This window comes from Epargyreus clarus, unplaced genomic scaffold (genome assembly GCF_041222505.1).
Source record: "Epargyreus clarus isolate Ecla_fem2 unplaced genomic scaffold, WU_Ecla_fem_2.2 ptg000034l, whole genome shotgun sequence".
NCBI lineage: Eukaryota > Metazoa > Arthropoda > Insecta > Lepidoptera > Hesperiidae > Epargyreus > Epargyreus clarus.
This window is the reverse complement of record NW_027332239.1, coordinates 7,275,160-7,294,498: the sequence shown is the minus strand read 5'-3', so window position 1 is coordinate 7,294,498 and position 19,339 is coordinate 7,275,160. Positions and strand designations below refer to the sequence as shown.

The window sequence follows — 19,339 nt, the reverse complement described above, 5'->3', positions numbered from 1 at the left end:
AATTTAATGTGCTTTTTTAATATTCTAAGTTTATTTCATTTTATCACGCGACACTTACACTTCGCTTCAGTAAACATAACAAGGCGCTGAAACAATTCAATTATTTGTTTAGCAATTGCGCATAAATACCAGCAGACGCCAAGAAAACTAGGTATTTGCCAATGTGGGGTCAGTCACGCACTGGTTACGCATAGCGCAATAGAATATAATTTATGCGAAGTTAACATGTAGCATTAATAAAGTAAGTAATAAAAAACAATATTATTTTAGCTTTTGTTATAGATATAACGTATGCTATTGTTTGGTTCTTAAACCATATAAAATTTGCGTATTATGCGACAAGCGAGCACAGGGCGCGTCTACATACATTACACACGTCACATTTAACATCGATCAAAGATATATCGTTGTCCCTCAGAAGTAATATTGGATGACGAACAATTTGAGTGAGAAGCAGATTCAGTTTATTATTCACGTGACACTAGTATAGCAGGCATTTAGAATCGGGGATTGCTGACTTAGCTGACTATTTGGAATCTAGGTACCTATAGCTATCAAACGATACATGCCGCACACGTTCGAGTAATGTCGCATTGACTTTTAGACGTTCGATGCAGAAACAAAGCACGAAAATGCGAAAATTGAATTAATGCACTCGCCAAAACATGCATTTTTGATGCAGTGAAGCGTCTATGCAATCGCCATACGCGCAAAGTGAATGGTTGTTTTATCACCTAGTCTGTTAGGGCTGTAAGTGTACCACTTATCGATGACCTTTGTCTTTCGCGGTAGCCAGACAAAAAGAGCTAGGTAAAATAATATGTAGTTCCTGTAGTTTCGGGATTGGAATAGGGCTACGGTATCCCCTGCCTATCGTAAGACACGACTAAAAGGGGGCTTCCGGGGTTGTGAGTGGCAAGAGCGGAAACTCGAGGCGTCCAGCAAGCGACCTCGGGAAGGACGGCGGTGTGTGTGTCCGCATACCGTTGTAAACACTAGGTGTGCGGGTGGAGCGTACACCCCCAGGGTAGAACCCGATAGGGGCATCGCGCTCCGAGGACTCCGGTTGTGTTCCATTGGAGATCCCGGAGTTCTCCACCAAGCGCTGAGGGCGACCACCGATTAGTAAAATCGAGTACTTTTTAAGGTTTTCGCGTCGTAAAAAAAGGTATATAAATATGTAATGTATGTTATTTTATTATCGTGTTATACATTATACTTTAATAAAAGTACTGATTTATTATTCATATTTATGGACTTGTGAGCAAAATAATCATTCTTATTATATATTTTTTTGTTTTAGTTCATCGTAGTTCGGCGGTGTGATAAAAATTGTGGTCCAAGACGAATTTTTCTTCAACTTCTTTAGTTATAAAAAAACTTAGAGAAGATGTAACAAGTTCTTTAAAACTTCTTGGGGAAAGTTTTCGTAAAAATAAGATAAGACCGCATTGTTACTTCTACTAAAACTACTTAATTAAAAGCGTAGTAAAAAATATTGAACTTGTCTGGAGTGAACATCTTAAATAGATTACTATCCAAAATCCACAGAGACATTGCTGTAGGTACTAGAAGTAAGAAATATACAGTAACAGCCTAGTGGTGGCGTCGCGGCCTCCCAGTCGAGGTGGCAGAAGTACTTTGATTTTTCATATTATAAAATTATTATAACTTGATTTAACGGTAAGGGAAAACTCCATTAGGAAACCTGCATACAAATTATTAAAAAAAATCTCAAAGATAGGTAAAGTCTACCAATTCGCATTTGACCAACAGAGTGGATTATGACCTAATTCTCCTTCTGAGAAGAGACCCGTGCCCAGCAGTGGACAGTGGACAGTCATGGGTTGATTATGATGATGATTGCTGTACTTTAAAAATAAGTTGGAGTATGTCATATTAGTATCTCATAAGTGTGCTTAATATGCAGCCTTGCGAACAACATGCTAATTAATCATCATCATCATCATCATTAACCCATTACTGTCCCACTGCTGGGCACTCTTCTCAGAATGAGAAGCTAATTAATACTAGAACCCAATCATAACTAATAACTGATATCTATAATTTAATCCCATGAACATTTACATGGAGTGCCTCTATGCTTGTAAATACTAATTAATAGAGTATTTGTATGGCTCTAATACAGTTAAAGCGCAACCGACTGAAATCAACTAATACCCAAAGTGTACTAATTAGCTACTCGTCAGTCATATCTGAAGTTATTAAGTGATACCATACACATACGTTTATAATATTCTCTAAAGAGATTTTGAAATTGACAAAGTAACACGTGGTTAATTAAAAGATAACAGAATGTAATGTTTTAGTTTCTGTTGTCACAGCAGCCATAAAAGTAGGAGAACATTTTGAAAGTGCATTGTGAAAATTTGCTACTTACTATGGTTTAATAGACTTACTATGGTTTAATAGATAAAGCGAAAAACGTTGTGAGGCGACCCCCATTTATTTTGTTATCTTTTAGAATTTTTATAGCGGTCACTGTTATACACACTGTAAAATTTCAAGTGTCTATCTATTACGGTTCCAGAGATAGAGCCCTGTGATAGACAGACGGCGGAGGCTTAGTAATAGGATTCCGTTTTTACTCTTTGGATACGGAGCCCTAAAAATAAAAAGGCGCATACCTGAACATTCGAATTAGGCAATAAGTTATCTATCTTTATCTACATAATCTGCATAATCGTATCTTATCTTGTAAAGGTCGTGTAGGTTAAATGGCGAGCATGAAAAATGAGGTTTGGAGAAACGAATTGTAAGTTAGGGTCTTCACCCCGACTGGGGTCATGCTAGGTTGAAGGGCGCACTTCGAAATGAGGTCAAGATACCGTTAGATGGATGAATTTTGGATTGGTTGTCGATTTTTTTTAATTGCAAGTTTCAGATTAATTGTCTTTATGGCCGCACTTTTTGCATATAAATTTAGGTCGAGAGAAATTTTGGCTACAATTTTGGCTACACTAGACATAGCCGTATTGGCATCCTAACACATCTTTAATATGTAGTGTAATTTTATGCATCAAAGCACTAATGGCTTCATTTGAGAAAATATCCGCTAGGGTGTCTGTCGCCAGCGATCTTCAACGACAGACGGCAACTTTCGCCGCTTGTTGGCAATGACCGATGTCGGTACCCTTACTATGAGTTTTTACGTTTTGACAAATATGACTGTTTTGGTATTTGTTTACGTATTTGCCCACACAAATTTCAATCAGCGCCCTAAGCAGATTGTATCAGAAGTAATGTCAGTAACGTAACATTAAATGTCTAAGTGTAAATTGACAAAATGGCGCTTTATATTTTGTCTCTCTTTTTTGCGAACATGTGAGGCAGACAAAAAGACTCGAGCACTTTACTCAGTCTACTGTAGCAAACGGAACAGAATAATGGATTGAGTAAACGTAACGTAAAATTGTGGGATGTTTTGAAAACTCATGGTACTAAGGGTACAGAACACAATCGTAAAACGACGATAGAATTTTGCAGACGGTTGTTAATATTAGGCGAGAACAGTCGATAATTATGTCTGCTTGCTGTCGCTCTATGTAGCCTCACTTCAAGATATAGTCAGATTTTAGAGTTGTTTTACGTGTATCTCGTCCTTAATTAAGCTTCCATGAATTTTTAATGAATAAATTGCATAAATTATGTATTGATAAATGGGAGGACTTGATTACAGATGTCTATTAACGGCAGTGCCAACTTACATCAAGGAGATTTCATGTTTCTGCTACTTCATAAAAATATTTCATAAAAAGGGAGTACAAAATTCACTAATATTATTTGAGTAATCAATGTATTGAAATTTAGGCGTCGATCGGATTGTTTTAATACAATAATTTGTTATAATAATGTTGACTGACGACCACAAAGCGTATTTTGTTCGATAGAGTAAATATTTGGTTTTGTTAATAAAATCCTTGTTTGGACATCGTGTTTAATGAGGGTTTAAACAATACTTCTATTTGTAATTGTTCAATACGATTTATACACATAATCAAATATTTGTACTACCCTGTGTTTACTTTTGTATTAAAAAAATATGTGGACAAATATTTTTAAATGGATAATGTGTATATTGATAAGAGTATCTTCACACTGGCATTTTTAGCGTAGACGTTTAATGGACGTCCCGGGAAGGACGGCGATACGTGTGGTCACATACCGTCGTGCCCACCAGACGGAGTGGTGAGCGTCACGCTCACCTGGGCGGAGCCCGATGGGGCAACGCGCTAAGAGGACTCCGGTTACGTTCCTTTGGAGATCCCGGAGTCCTCTACGCAGCGTCGAGAACGGCCACATGGGGGGTTTTAATGCGGTAAGAATCCCACATAACCCCGTAGCGCTCGCACGGCATAGGGTACCTTTTGAAGGTTTCCCCCTCGTAAACAAAAAAAAGGTGTTTAATGGACGTATACGCAGCGTAGACACCGCTACAATTTGACGTGCACGTATAGTCTGCGCCAAACTGCTAGACCGCTCAGAAGTTGTTGCGACCAGGTGTACTCATACAATTTGCTATGGCGATTCATTTCTATATTCAGAGCGGACTAGCAGTTTGTGATGTAAGCACCTCTTATAAGATAAGAGAGTACGTTACGCTTACGCCTTTACGTCGCGACGTGTGCGCTACGTATACAACAATGGAACGCCTACTACGCTGGACAAACAACTATGAAACACCTCCAATAATTTGAATAAAATTGGTTGCTGGTTTATGTTGTCTTCCCTGTGTTAAAAGTACACTATAAAGATATCACCAAATTCGGTAATGCAACATTTTCATAATATAATGTGGTATGGGTAATATGGGTATTGTACGAACCAAAATATAATTTAAGAAGATGCAAGAAACATGTATGTATAAACTACTCACAGTAAACATGTTTTAAAACTCAGTCAGTTCATTTAAAAACAGATCCTACTTTATTCACGTACAGTTATGAAGGCGAAAATATCATTTAAAATGCCTGTCATAAAAATCATTGAACTTGAATTACTTTAACATGGTTTTCACTCTTCTTTGTGTATCAATTTAAAACACCGTCAAAAGAATTTTCCCCTTAATATATCTTATTTGGGAGATGTTCTTCGACTGTTTTAAGCTCGTTCAAAAATAAATTTAATGCCTGAGCCCGCGGAATCGTAAAGTAACTAACACACTATCCGACCATCTGTTTTTGCGCAAGCGATTTATGATACGAAATTTGGTATTGTTCGAAATATTCTTAGACTTTAAATAAAAAAAAAGTTGGTGAAAAAGAAATAAACATAATAATTATAAAAAAATAATTATTAAAAATATTAGGTCCTATAATTTTTTTTTCAAATTAATTATAAATTAATAAAATATGCCATAGCTTTATAAGTTATATCTATATTTAATTTACAATAATAACATTTACTTAACAAGAAAAAAACACGTTTAAAACTTACTGAAAAGGTTATTATTAGAAGAGGAACCGCACGATTCGATTACTACTTTGAAGCAGTTATTTTTTACTTAAATATTATGAATCCATTTAAGAAATATAGTCGTTGTTTGATTAAGCATGGTCAGTCAGTGGTCAAAATTCAGAAATCGAGCAACCGGGTAATGAGCAACACGCTTAAAACGCTCCAAATAAATAACTGAAAACTTTTTCAATTTCATCCTACGATCCGCAAATTGTGTTTTTCGTTTGAGTAAATCGAGAAACGAATAACAAATTTCAGCTTCCATAATCAAGAAAGGGAATTAATTGCGTTTCCTTAAACACGTTTCGAGTCTTACAAGAAATGCCTTAACTAACTTCAATTGTTATAATTAGCTATTCTTAAGCATTTCTTTCATAACTGAAATATGATTAGTAATGAATCCGCTGAGTATACTTAAAAAGCGCTTTTAAAGCTTTTATTGTTCAATAAAACTCATTTCCCCGGCAAATATTTTGAATACAAATAGCTTTTTGGCAAACGAATTTTTAATCGTCACGGGCATAGTGAAATCCTGATAGCCTTTCAACATTTACATAACATAACCTATAACCCGAGCAAATAACTTTATGTTGACTTTGCCTATTAAATTTGGATAAAAATACTGTTAAAAAAGTTGAAAAATAGTATGACAATTACAACATTTAAATAAAATTTGGGCTATTTCACTTAGTGAGAACAAGAAATTTTAATTAAGCATGTAATTGGATTATTTGGCGGTGCTGCACCTCTATCATTTTTAAGTTCCGTAGCCAAAGGGTAAAAATTAAATCCTAATACTAAGACTCCCCTGTCTGTCCCTCTGTCCGTCTGTCACAGGACTCTTATCACCTGAACCTCTATCTATTAATAGACACTTGAATTTTTACAGAGTATGTACAAGGGTGGCATATATATAGTATAGCAATATAGCTATGGCAATATAGCTATAGCAACGAATACTAAACAACTTTGTCAATGTAAGATAATAACTTTATCTATGGCGCTTAGTAGGTAAATCTGTTCTGCGAACGGCTACGTAACGATAGTCCTATGGACTAGTTTCACAAGTCAAGTCGGTTTTCTGGTAATGTCCCCTCGATAAAGGCCACGTACCATTTTTCATAAAAAGGTTTAAATTATCGACACACTATATACATATTAATAAATTTATTGCGTTTCGTATTAAAATCAATACTATTTAATATTATCGATAGTTACAATAATGATGGACTATTCTTCACAGTAGCTAAGTGTAGCTTAGTTCAATATACATATATATATATATAAATATTATGGAGAACTTCTAAGTTTCTAAGTCTCCTCACGATATTTATCCCGGCCGCAATAGATCAAATTAATTTGACCTAATACTTAACGCGAAATTACCAGACCAGTATACAAGTTTTCTATTTATACAACATAAAATATAGCATTAGAATTTGTGACAAATAATATTAAACGTTATATGACTAACCCTTTTCAGCCACCACAATGGGATGATCAGACCGAACCGTTATATCCGCATTAATATAATCAGGCACGGGAAACAATAAGGATTTAATCGGACGAGAGAGCGGTAGGAACAATATCCAGTTTTGCATATTCATTGGCAATAAATTCAATTTTCGCTAGCGGTTTTCATTCAGCAAGTTGATTCTGGTTCATTTGTCACTTTTCACATGAATGCATAATCGAGAGTCTTGTTTGTACAGTGTTGTCATGTGAAATTATAATCTGGTGAAATGTTGAAGGTGGTAGAACCCAGTGTGGTTCGACTCCGGCGGCACCACCGCCACTCCTATGTCTGCCTCATAACAGCAGTGTTAAATGCTGCAGTGTTCTGATTTGAAGGGCCACACCCTTTAAGAGACATATTTTTCTGAGGCATTCTAGCTCAGTCCTCAGGCCAACCTCAGGTAGGTATATCGAATACTATCTGGGGTTGATTACAGATGTCCATGGGCGGCAGTAGCCACTTACCATCGGGTGGACTGCGTGCTCGTCTGCTACTCCTATATTATAAACAGGTGCGAATGCGTGGGATATTAGTACCCTCATGGGTGACACAAGCGTTTATTTGAAGAAGCTGGAACAACAATGTGTTGAACAACAAGTAACAAAGTCGTTTTTACTGGCGTAGCATTCTATTGTATTAATAGGAGTTTGAACTTGAAACTTGCTCTTGGCAATGAATTCCATTTCTAAGCCTCAAAACTAATAAAAAAATAACTCAAAAATATAATTATCATAGTTTTGTACAGCAGAAAGAGTTCTTATGGACGAATATTTATCTTTTGCCAAAAAGCAAACAAATCGTTGTAAAATAAACGAAATATAAAAACGCTACAAACTTATTCCCCAACCTATTAGTTGTCTGCCTGGCTAGGGGTCGAATCCCTCGGCTTATCAAACTGGTATGATGACCGTTTAACCGTGCAAAAAACTTGCACAAACGACTGTACGATGTGTAAAATCGAACACTTTTTGGATTGTGTAAAAAGTACGTAACTTCTTTTGCGTAAGGAGGGGTCGTTTTTCGATTTACGGATTTACGATCTTAAAATGGCGACCGATTCCCGATAAATTCGGAAGATTAGCTTTGCGACGCTGACACGTAACCATGTGATATTGATATGAATCTTGAAATTGATACTGAGATAAGAAGCTATTCAACATATTTGCTGTGATTTTTTTATAATATAGGAGTAGCAGACCAGCATGCAGTCCACCTCATGGTAAGTGGCTACTGCCATACATGGACATCTGTAATCCACCCCAGATAGGGTTAGATATTCCTACCTGAGGTGGGCCACAGATGCCACTTCTGAGGACTATGCTGGAACGCCTCGGACAAATATGTCACCCTTACCACACCCTTCAAACCAGAACACAGCAGCGCTTAACACTGCTGTTATGAGGCAGAAATAGGCGTGGCGGTGGTGCCGCCTGAGTCGAACCAGAAAGGGTTCTACCACCTTCAGAATTAAAAATCTTTAATGATTTTGATTGTAACCTTAGGTCATGTTTTGGAGGTTTTATTTATTTTTGATGTACTTTTCACTTTGATTCCAGAGGGAAACTATTTTTTTTTTATCGAACAGTAAACAAAAACGTTAGTGTTTTTTAATTATTCTTTATTTTTCTGGCTGAAATTTTAAAATGTATTTCAAATAGTCCCTATTAAAGTTAAAGCCAACTTGGTATTTTCTTTCGTTGCTTTTAAAGTTTCATACACACGAATACAAAATCTAGGTCAATCTTAAACCATTGCTAAGTAGGTGCTATTTCATATCGATTCACAGATTTACGATCAGAAAGTGGGTGACGATGAATTCTGAGGCTTACGCGCCGCGGCGGCAGGAACGCCGTATTTTCCATATGGTGGTGACGGGTCACGCACTCTTTTACGCTTATGCGGCGCCTTAGAATTTTTATTTAGAGCTTCCTATTATAATATTTTCTGGTTTGATCTTACACGTCTTACGATCTGGAGGTTTGAACGTTATATTAATGATGTTAAGGAAAATATCATGAAAAAAAATTATACGTCTGAAAAAACAAACGCTTTCTACACTCACAGCCCCACAGTAGAATTCTCTGTATCGTGGGCGCTATGGAAATACACATACACATACACAAATACACAAACCCACAGACCCAGAAACAGAACCCTAAATTAATCATTCAGAAATCTGTCTGGCTGGGGATTGAACCTGGGACCCTCTGTGCATCAGACCCGTATAGTGACCGCTCCACCACGGGGGTCAGCAAAGCGCTTAAAAAGTTGTCAGAGACGAGGGAGGTGTACTAATCCGGGTTTGGCATAATGAATTAAGATGTTGACGTGAAGACGTTGACCTTTTACAGTGAAGAATAATTAGGAACACAGATATTTTGATTATTTGTCGTTGTGTGTATATATACTCGTAGTTTATGAAGCACATTTACTATTAAATAACTAAGGCCATAAAATCATTAATAAGTAAAAAAACTCATAAAGTAAAAAAGGGAACAAATTTAACGTCACAGAACACATCGAGGTTAATGTTAGAAGATAAGATCTTACCCTATTTTCAATATCGTGCGTAACTTTGCATGCAAAACAAACTGGTAATTGACAGCGAATACGACTTTTCACTTAAGTGTTATAAGGGAGACGTAGAACTAAAAACTATATTAAATGTTATACGTTCAGATTTTGTAAAATATAGTATTGTTTTTGGGAAACAATTTTATGGGTGGTCGCTTATGTGATTGAAGTTAAAATTTACTATAAGTGATTATAGTAAAACAGGGGTACTTTCAAATTTACATCTCTAATATACATAATAGTAACTAAGGTGAACGTATCTTATCATATCCCTCTTCAAAGCACAAGTTTCTTTTTAACAGTGGAGCCATTGTGGAGAATGATGTCAAATGATTTACAGTCGCTCTTCAAATAAGCTTTAACAACTAATGACAGCCATTGGGACTAATAGTTTAAAGTACCCTGCTAAAATGGAGGCACGCGATATATTTAGTTACTAGCAGTCATCCATACAACTACCATTTTTTTGTGTACGAGGGGGAACCTTCAAAAGGTACCCGGTGTCGTGAGAGCGAAGCATTTTTCCTTCTCATTCTGAGAGGAAACCCGTGCCCAGTAGTGGGGGTTAGCATTTTAAATTGCCAATGGTGAGATCAAAATAATACACAAATATATCCATAAAATCACGCAAAATAATCCAACAATAAAATCACAAACAATTCCAATCGTGCCATCGGTTATATGTACTCGTATCATACGTTCCGTGTTTCTATAAAATATGTACAACAGATTTCAACTAGCCATCACGAAGGTTTTAATTAAAGCTTGGTATTCATGGTACATTAACGTTCATATGTTTAACGTCTCATTGTTTGCATACATGAGAGGCCGTTAAACAAATACCTGGCTTTTCATTTGTTCACTTTCAGCACGATATGTTGACTTCACGTTTTATAGTGTAAGGTGTTCAGTTTTCTCATGAACTCTGATTTGTCATAAAATAAAACGTGTATTGTTTACGGTATGGAATTTGTAAACGGTCGTATCTGTTAAAAAAAATATCGTTCGTAATGTATATTTGCAGTTAAGAGAGTTCCTCGAGAGGAATAATATTATATTTTGGAATTTTAAATTTACTCAAAACGCAACACAAATTGCGCGAGAAGCCCTTAGGGAAAGCTGCTACGCAATAATGAGTACTTAAGATATCAAAAAACCTGAAAAAAAACCGTTTAAAAAGTATCCATATATCTAAAGATAAGGTACCTATACCATTCTGCCAGACATGTAGTATAAAGCTACCTGTAAAGGTATTCTTAATTCTAATAGTCTTAAAATTAAAACCTGATCACATAAAGGCGTAAAAACATTTTGCAAATTTAATAAAAACATGTTACAAATTTAGAGACATCCTGTATTTGTTCAAAAACATCAAAAGAAAAGAAATAATACACGCACGAGATAGCTATACACTTTAACCGCATAAATATATTAAGGAGGCAGACTTCCGTGGGATTTACATGAAAAAGGTCGAAAATGAATAACAAAATGAAACATGACCTTAGATGTTCCGTTGGTCGTTTTTCTAGGGATGTGAAAAAATAACCGATGTTTATAATAATCGATTATTTGTGTAATAACCGATTTTTATAGTAATAATCTTTGATTTTTGGTAAGTAGATTATTTTTACAAATCGATTAATTGATTAATTATTTTAAATGAGCGTTCGGTAACGTGCGTTCCACGATCTACCGATTTTAGAGCAAATTTTGTGAAGACATTTTTGCAGTTACATTTCAGGGTTATTGCCGCATTGTTTTTTCGTTGCCAATTTTAAATTCAATTAAAAAATCGTCACTTTTAAAATTGATTATAAAAAGATTATATCTACAATAATCGATTTCTTTTAAATAAAGAAAAATCGATTATTAAATAATCGGGTTATTTCACTCACATCCCTAATTTTTACACGTGAAATGCGATAGTCAGGACATACCTTTGTTGTGTGACAAATGAGCAGAATAAGTTACAGTGATCTGGGTCTTATATTTATATTTGCGTTTTCACAATACGGTAGAGATTTTCCTTACGACCAAATTGTTATTTAAGTAGAAATCATCGCTCAATTAGGAATGAACTGCTATTTCGTTTAAGGACATTTATTTGCATCAAGGAGTCGTTTAAACGTCCATTAATATAGCTAAAAACAATCAAAAATACAATGATATAATGATACTCATTATAATATGATATACAAAGATATATCTAAAAATATGTACAGCAATGAAAATCAGTATTTGATTGTATTGTTGTATACATTTTCATTAATTATACGAATATACGAGTATAAGAATCTACGAGTACTTAGTTTTATTTTCTTTATGCTACTTGTATTTATAATTATGTATATACAATTGTAATTTCTATTCATGTGAAATTGGCACCGATTGACAAACATCAGCAATGCATTCTCTGAGCGGCCAGACATTTTTACTTGGCGGGGATTTTTTTTATAATTATTCCAATTTTAAATCATTCCTGTAAAGTATACTCAATGTAGCTTAGTAAGTATTGTTTTCCAAATATCGATGTTTATATATTATACAACATGTTTTAAAATAACGAATCGTTTGTTAGTAAGTATTGTATTCAAGTATCGACATATACATATACAATACAGCACAACGAATATTTGTTAGTAAGTATTGTATTTCAAGTATAGATATTTATATACACAGTATGCTTTAAAATAAAAAATCGTTTGTTAGTAAGTGTTGTATTCAAGCATCGATATTTATATTTAGCATGTTTTAAAATAACGAATAGTTTGAAATAAATCTTTGAGTAAGCTCTGACAGAACCCGGCTCAGTGGCGCTTGCATATTTAATAAGATGTCAGCTTGTGATCAGTTTTAGTATCTACGAGACGTATTGGCAGAGCTCTATATTTATTTGAAAAGCTAAATTTATATTATGTTCTGACATGTAACAGTCATTTTTGAGTTTTCTTTTTATATTTCAGAAGAAACTAATTAGCATGCATCCCATCTAATGGCAAGTGACTATTGCCGCATATCTGTAATCAACCTCAGATAAGATTATACCTACCTGTGGTCGGTTACAGAAGCATTGTCACCCCTGATGACTAAATTAGAACGTCTCTGATAAGTATGTCTCTCCTTACCATACATTTCAAAGCAGAATACAGCAGCGTTTAAACACTGTTATTATAAGGCAGAAATCGGTGTGACGGTGGTGTTTCTGAAGTCGAACCACAAAGGGTTCCACAAGCTTTAAATATTTAATCATACTATTTTATGTAAATAAATAGTGATGACTTTAAATTTCACCGAATATAGATCTTTAAGTTTTATTTGAGCCAATGCTAAATAAGTGGTTATTGGAGGTAATTTTGTTCGTAGAAATAAATAGATGCCATTTGTTGTTGTCATACTAAGTAGGTATAGTTCATATTACTGTACACAATATGTTATCACAATTACGTGGGGGAGATGAAGGAGATCGTACATCAACTGTCGCATGCTACAGCAATAGATCAACCCTTTCATGGTAATCCTTGGGGACACATTTTCCGGTAATAAGAGCATTTGTAATTAACAGAACGTTTGTATGGACGTCCATTTGCAGTGAATTGTTTTCATTGATGTTAGTATGAGTGCTTGCTTTTGTGTGTATGTTTTTTTATAATACAGAAGTAGCAGACGAGCATGCAGTCCACCTGATGGTGAGTGCTTACCGCCGAATAGCTGTAATGAACCCCAGATAGGATTAGATATTCCTACCCGGGTTAACCACAAAAGCGCTGCTACCCCTGAGGACTAAGCTGGAACGCCTCGGAAAAGAATATCTCCCTTACCGCGCCCTTCAAACCAGAACACAGCAGCGCTTAGCACTACTGTTAATAGGCAGAAACAGTGTGGCAGTGGTTCCGCCTGAGTCAAACCACAAAGGGTTTCTACCACCTTCTATCTGTCTGTGTATCTATATTTTTGCGTGGATATGTTTGTGTGCGTGTCTGTGCATTTGTAAGTGTTAAATAGGAACACCTGTGCATTCGAGTAGACGTATGTATATAATTCTTGGGTGATTGGTTAGGTATTTAGTCGGTCAGTCGAATGAATGGTCAACTTATGGGTCTGTTTGTCAGTCGATCGGTCGCTCAATTGGTAGATTAATTGGTCTGTTGGTTGGACCGTCGGTTTGTTGGGTTGCATAATGTATGCATTCATAATAGACAGGAGAATATTCATATCACATCCTAGCGTTAAAATTTATTCACGTGTTATTTTAGGGTGACTGCATACGTCCACACGTGCAGTGGTTAATGTATACTAAGATTTATTGAGCAGACCGCTTAATCCATTAATCCATACAAATAAATAAAACTAACGAGCCTGTCTGTGATTTTAAAGTAATCGCTGTTTGATGACCTCATTATGCCTCTTTTCTTGTTTAGAAATATATAAGTGTCAGTTTTATAATGTCTATTTATTTTTCCAGAGAATTTTTAGATAGAGGACTCCACTCCAAGGTTTTATTGTTTAACCTTGAAATAAATATGTGATCATTTACGTCTTCTTCAAAAAATACCAAAAATACAATACAACCGTCTTCTATTTTACTACAATTTAAAATAATTTAAGTAAAAATGGTTTGGTTTAGTACATAGTCCTTATGTCGACCATCAATTTATTTCATCGCACAATCGCGGACATACAAGTTTTCATATATACATACATAGCGATCGAATACAGAATCTCCTTTTTTGAAGTTGGTTGAAAATAGACATGTCTTTCACACCGATGAATATGTTCGTAGCCCATAAAAGTTCTCATATTATGTATTAATATATTACATAAAATAAATTCAACTTATGTAATTATTTCCCTGAGATTTATTTAACCGTTACAGCCATGAACGTGCTTAATCTTCCCGAATATGACACTTTTATAGGAAACGTTAAAAGCGCGCATCGATTACCCACGAGCGGGTCGAGAATGCTGTAACTTTGAGTTAACTCCTTTAAAAGAAGCTAAATTCTGAAAATCTAGGTTTAAAAATAACAGTATAGAAGTATAAAAAATAATTCATAACAATGTCTTTTGGATTAAAATTGGAATAAAATAAATGCAAGGCGGCAGACAGGTAATTCGTGCATGTATCTAAGAGCCCTGTGTTTAAAGTCACCCTGTTTTGTGTCCACCAAATCCTTTGGCGGAGATGCCAACGTAGTAATCAGACGTAGCGGGTTTCATATTCGATCCCCAGTCAGAAGTATATCAAAATGATGAAGTTAGATGTTCGCTTGTGTGTTTGTTGTTTGCTTTTGTGTGTGTCAATAGTATCCAGAACGTCGGTAAAATCTTAATCCTAGAGGATTTCTACGTGAAGAGAGCGTTATTGTTATTATTTATTTTCTATGGGTATTATCTCAGACGAGTTGAGTTCGTTATTAAAGCCAAAGTCAAATGTACAGTACCCTTAGTATGAGTTTTTACGTTTTTACAAAAATGACTGTATTTGTATTTGTTTACGTATTTGCCATACATTTCCAATCAGCACCTCTAGCGGCCTGTACTAGATTGAGAAAAGTCACTTCTGAAAATATGAAACCTAACTAGTTGTTAAACCGTTTTATTTTTTCCTAAATATGTTATTTAATAATTTATTAGTAATTACATCTTCTTGGTTTAATTTTTTAATTGTGATACTTTTTTGTTTTTTGGCTAATATAATAAACTCGTGTTCATAGATTCCTAGGCTGATAACTAAGTTATAGAAAAAATATTTTTACATAAACTACACTTCAGTTTTTGTAAAAATATTTTTAAAAATATGAATATTAATTCATTTGTGGACGGTATCGCGCAATTATAATGCTCGTTAATTTCAAAGACAAAAACGTATCGTTCCGCGAAATGAATAGTTTTTTCAGTCTTAATATATTCATCTATTAATTAAACCCGGAACCATGGAGCCACATTCTTAAGCAAAACGTAAAAGAAGCATTCTCGTATTAAATGAAAACAGGAAATGAAATAACGTGGTTTCTGCTTAACGAAATGAGAAATATGCATTTTTCTTTTGCGTAGCAACGACGTAATTTCCAGTTCTTAACTTTAATCTTTTAAATCTTTCTTTGTGCATTAAATATAGATAGACGTTCCAATGAAATCTCTGACTATTCACTTAAAACATTTTACTCCGAATGACAGCGTATCATTTCTGCTTAAAAGCTAAAATATAATCACGTAAGTACGTATGAATAACATATTCAAAAAGGCTTTCCCTGCAATAAATAAAATAAAGCTAAAGAGAAATACGTAAAGAGGGCTTCAGTCGACTTCAACGAACACATGAAAGCATATTTACTCAGTAATTTTATTTAAGTGTAGCTTTTTCTTTTGACACAAAGCGCTACCCATATAATTGCAGCGGCGACGAGATCGTTATCGTTAACGCTTTTCCAGCCAAATTACAAAATTAACGCCTCGAACATCGACCCACTTCTCTTATCACCAATTCGATATGTGCCAGATAGCTGGGGAATATTATTAAATTGTACGACCATTTTATATGGACAATACGATTTCACAAATGAGCATTCAACGTCGCGGCTGGCAATTATGAGCTTTCCGTAGTTAGCAGTTTAAAAACTTCCAGCACAATGACTGCACAGTGCAAAGAAAGCTCGCACAAAGAGATTCGAAAGCATCTGCAGTTAGGTTGGATGCAGCTTTGGCCTGCAAATTACAACAGATACAAACAGAGTCACTGCGCTGAACCTCAGTGGAGGCGAGCGCGGCAGTTCGTAGCGACACGACGTAGAGAGCGGACGCTCGTAGCTCCTCGTAGCTCACGCGCTACGCCGACGCGTTATGTACGAACCTGCAACATACGTGGGGAAACGTAAACAAAAAGTGATATGAGTTGTGCGTCCCCCAGCGCAGCGTTGCGACTTACTCTGCTAATATTAACTTTTGCGGTATCGTGTGCGTTCATCGCTAGTGTCGTGTGGTTATTGCGGACCAAAGGATCGTCCGGCCAATATGAGAATTATTACTTGTCGAGAATTAATATAAGCTCTGCGAGATCGCAAGAGGGCAATAACGTGTCTGCGTCGCCGCCCGTATCCGATCATTACAAGGACTTGATTAAAATAGAAATAGCGATGCGGCGGGTGGAGGAGAACAGTAGAAGATTGAAGGAGTACACGAAATCGTTGTTGTGGGATAATAAAGACAAGTCGCTGTGGTGTGTTTTGTTCAAAGACAGTGAAAGGGAGACGGATAAGCCGATGTTGCGGCCGGGTAAAAAAAGACACTTCGTGGACGAGGCTTATATACGAGCTTTGAGGGAACAAAAAATGCGGGAATCAGTTATACACCTGAGGCATCACGGCGTCCACCACAGAAGGAGACCCGACGCTCTACCCAACATACCGTATATCAAGTGAACCACGAGTTTTATAAGCATGTAAATATATGTTATGTTTATCAATGTAGGCTATAAAGGCTGTAAGCGTTCAGCGTGTAAATATATTTTTATATAAGTGTACATAGCACGGTTTATGAAGCAGATTTGTTGACTTCCGACAATACTTTAATAAATCATGAGAATTTATTTTATCTTTTATTTTCAATTCAATTCTTACTATTGTTTGGTAAATTTTACAAAAGCTCATACTAATTTTATTGTACATAATATTAAGTAATAAACTATTTTATGAAATACAGTTGATTCTAAATGTAATGAAGAATTTCGACATTATTTTAATTTATTCTCAGTAAAATTATTCTTCAAAGATCAAGGGTTATGGCGTGAAAAGAATATTCTTTGAAATTACTCGGAATTTTAATCGAGGTCAAGCCATGATTTTCATTTAATTAATTGAGCGGTAATCTTTTTGAGCGGAAAACGGATTGTGTATCGAATTTGTGCCTTCATTTAAAATTAACAATCATCTGAAAGCCGGATGTAATTATTATGTTATTGAATATTAATTGAACCAGTATAAGTAAAGGTATTTTGCAATATAATATTCATAATTGTATTTTGGTTCATATTTTAATCTTCATAATTATAGTTTGCTGTGTACAATTCTCCATCTGTATACATTTTACATATAACAATTATTTCATAAATTAATAATAATTCACACTTATCTGTATAAGTATAAAAAAACTTGAAAATGACTGTTAATCACACATGATTTTTTCTTTAGATAAAATCCAAATTGATTTTAACGAAATAATGTATAAATGTGTCATTTAGATGTTTGCTTCATCGGGAAATGAACCTGAAACTCTCTGTGTAACCAATATGGTGATTGTGCTACACGAATAGTCATTTATTCGTGTCATTTCGTTCCCATTAAGGAAAATTAAGGTCAAACTATCTTAGAGTAATTAAGTGTGGAACAATATACTCTTAGTGATATTAGGAAGTTAAGCCTTGTATTGAATAAGTTTTTCTTTTTATATTGCTGTGAGGAAAGTTATCTTGATACAAATTGATCATTAACGAGCCTTACGCTTAGGCTTTTGTATGTGATATTGAATCATCAAATTAATTAATATTTGTAAAAAAAATACAAAGCATTAAAAGTAAAGCAGAATTTTTCTAATCATGGGTCACGACACTCTCGACCCACTAGGGGATCGCAAAGCCTCTGTAAGGGGGACGCAGGGGATCGCGCCTTAGTAAGAATATTATATAAAGTTCCAAAATATATTCTTATTAAGAAAGGGTCAATCAAAGGACATTACCTACTTAAACGATATCTAGTTACAAAAATAAATAAAAATGTAGGTACAATTTGGTATTTGTTACACATAATAGATACAGAAAAGAAATAGCGGAGGATTGGGGATTGCTATATATTGCTGTATATGTTCACTTATGAACGGGGTCAAACACAGAAAAAGATTGGAAAGCACTGTCGCAATGGTTCCCACGCTAAATGAAACATATTCGTAACCATATCACACTTCTTTAGTAGGGATAGATGACTGTACTACTAGGGTTTATATACTTCACGACAAGTTGCAGGTGGTAGAACGCCTTGTGGTTCGCCTCCGGCGGCACTATCGTCACATTTATTTCTGCCTAATAACAGCAGTGTTAGGCGCTGCTGTGTTCCGTTTTGAAGGGTGTGGTAAGCGAGACATACTTTTCCGAGGCGTTCCAGCTTTGTCCTCAGGGGTAGCGGCGCATCTGTGGCCGACCTCACGTAGGAATATCTCTATCTGGGGTTGATTACAGATATCCATGGGGGGCAGTAGCCACTTACCATCAGGTGGACTGACATGCTCGTCTGCTAATCCTATATTATAAAAAAAATTATAATTATTATTAATATTCGAATAATTTCTTATACACTGATAGTAAAATTTTCCAGGTTTGAAATGTGTGAAGAAGTGTGATATGGTTACGAATATGTTTCATTTAGCGTGGGAACCACATACTTGTACATAAAGTGTTTCAACATAATCTTCAAGACCAGCGTTGCGTCTACTTGTATGTACTTCAGATAACACTCGTGTTTTTTTTACAATTTAGGCAAACATATCTATTCTATATAATGGTTACTGATATTTAGCAAAAACTTCAAGTAAACCTCAAGTCCTTCTGCCACATTTACTGATAAAATTCATAGGATTAATGTAAACAATAAACATGTTACGTAAAACCAGCCGTACATCTACTAAAGTTCGGTATAAATAAATCCAAATGTGTTCTATTTGACTTTATCTCTACTGGACTTTAGTTGCCGTCTGTAACGACATAAAACGAAGTATCTGGTATCT

General features: G+C 35.3%; 1 protein-coding gene across 1 annotated transcript; it reads left to right on the top strand.

Annotated features, from left to right (window-relative positions):
- Window positions 1–16,349: 16,349 nt before the first annotated feature.
- LOC140756157 (uncharacterized) lies at window positions 16,350–17,153 on the top strand. The gene has a single exon (XM_073091597.1). The coding sequence runs from the start codon at window positions 16,456–16,458 to the stop codon at window positions 16,984–16,986; it is 531 nt and encodes a 176-aa protein (XP_072947698.1). The 5' UTR covers window positions 16,350–16,455; the 3' UTR covers window positions 16,987–17,153.
- The last annotated feature ends 2,186 nt before the right edge of the window (window positions 17,154–19,339 follow it).

Bases quoted from the DNA above. Each gene is read 5' to 3' on its own strand.
- LOC140756157 (XM_073091597.1), top strand. From the start codon at position 16,456: ATGAGTTGTGCGTCCCCCAGCGCAGCGTTGCGACTTACTCTGCTAATA.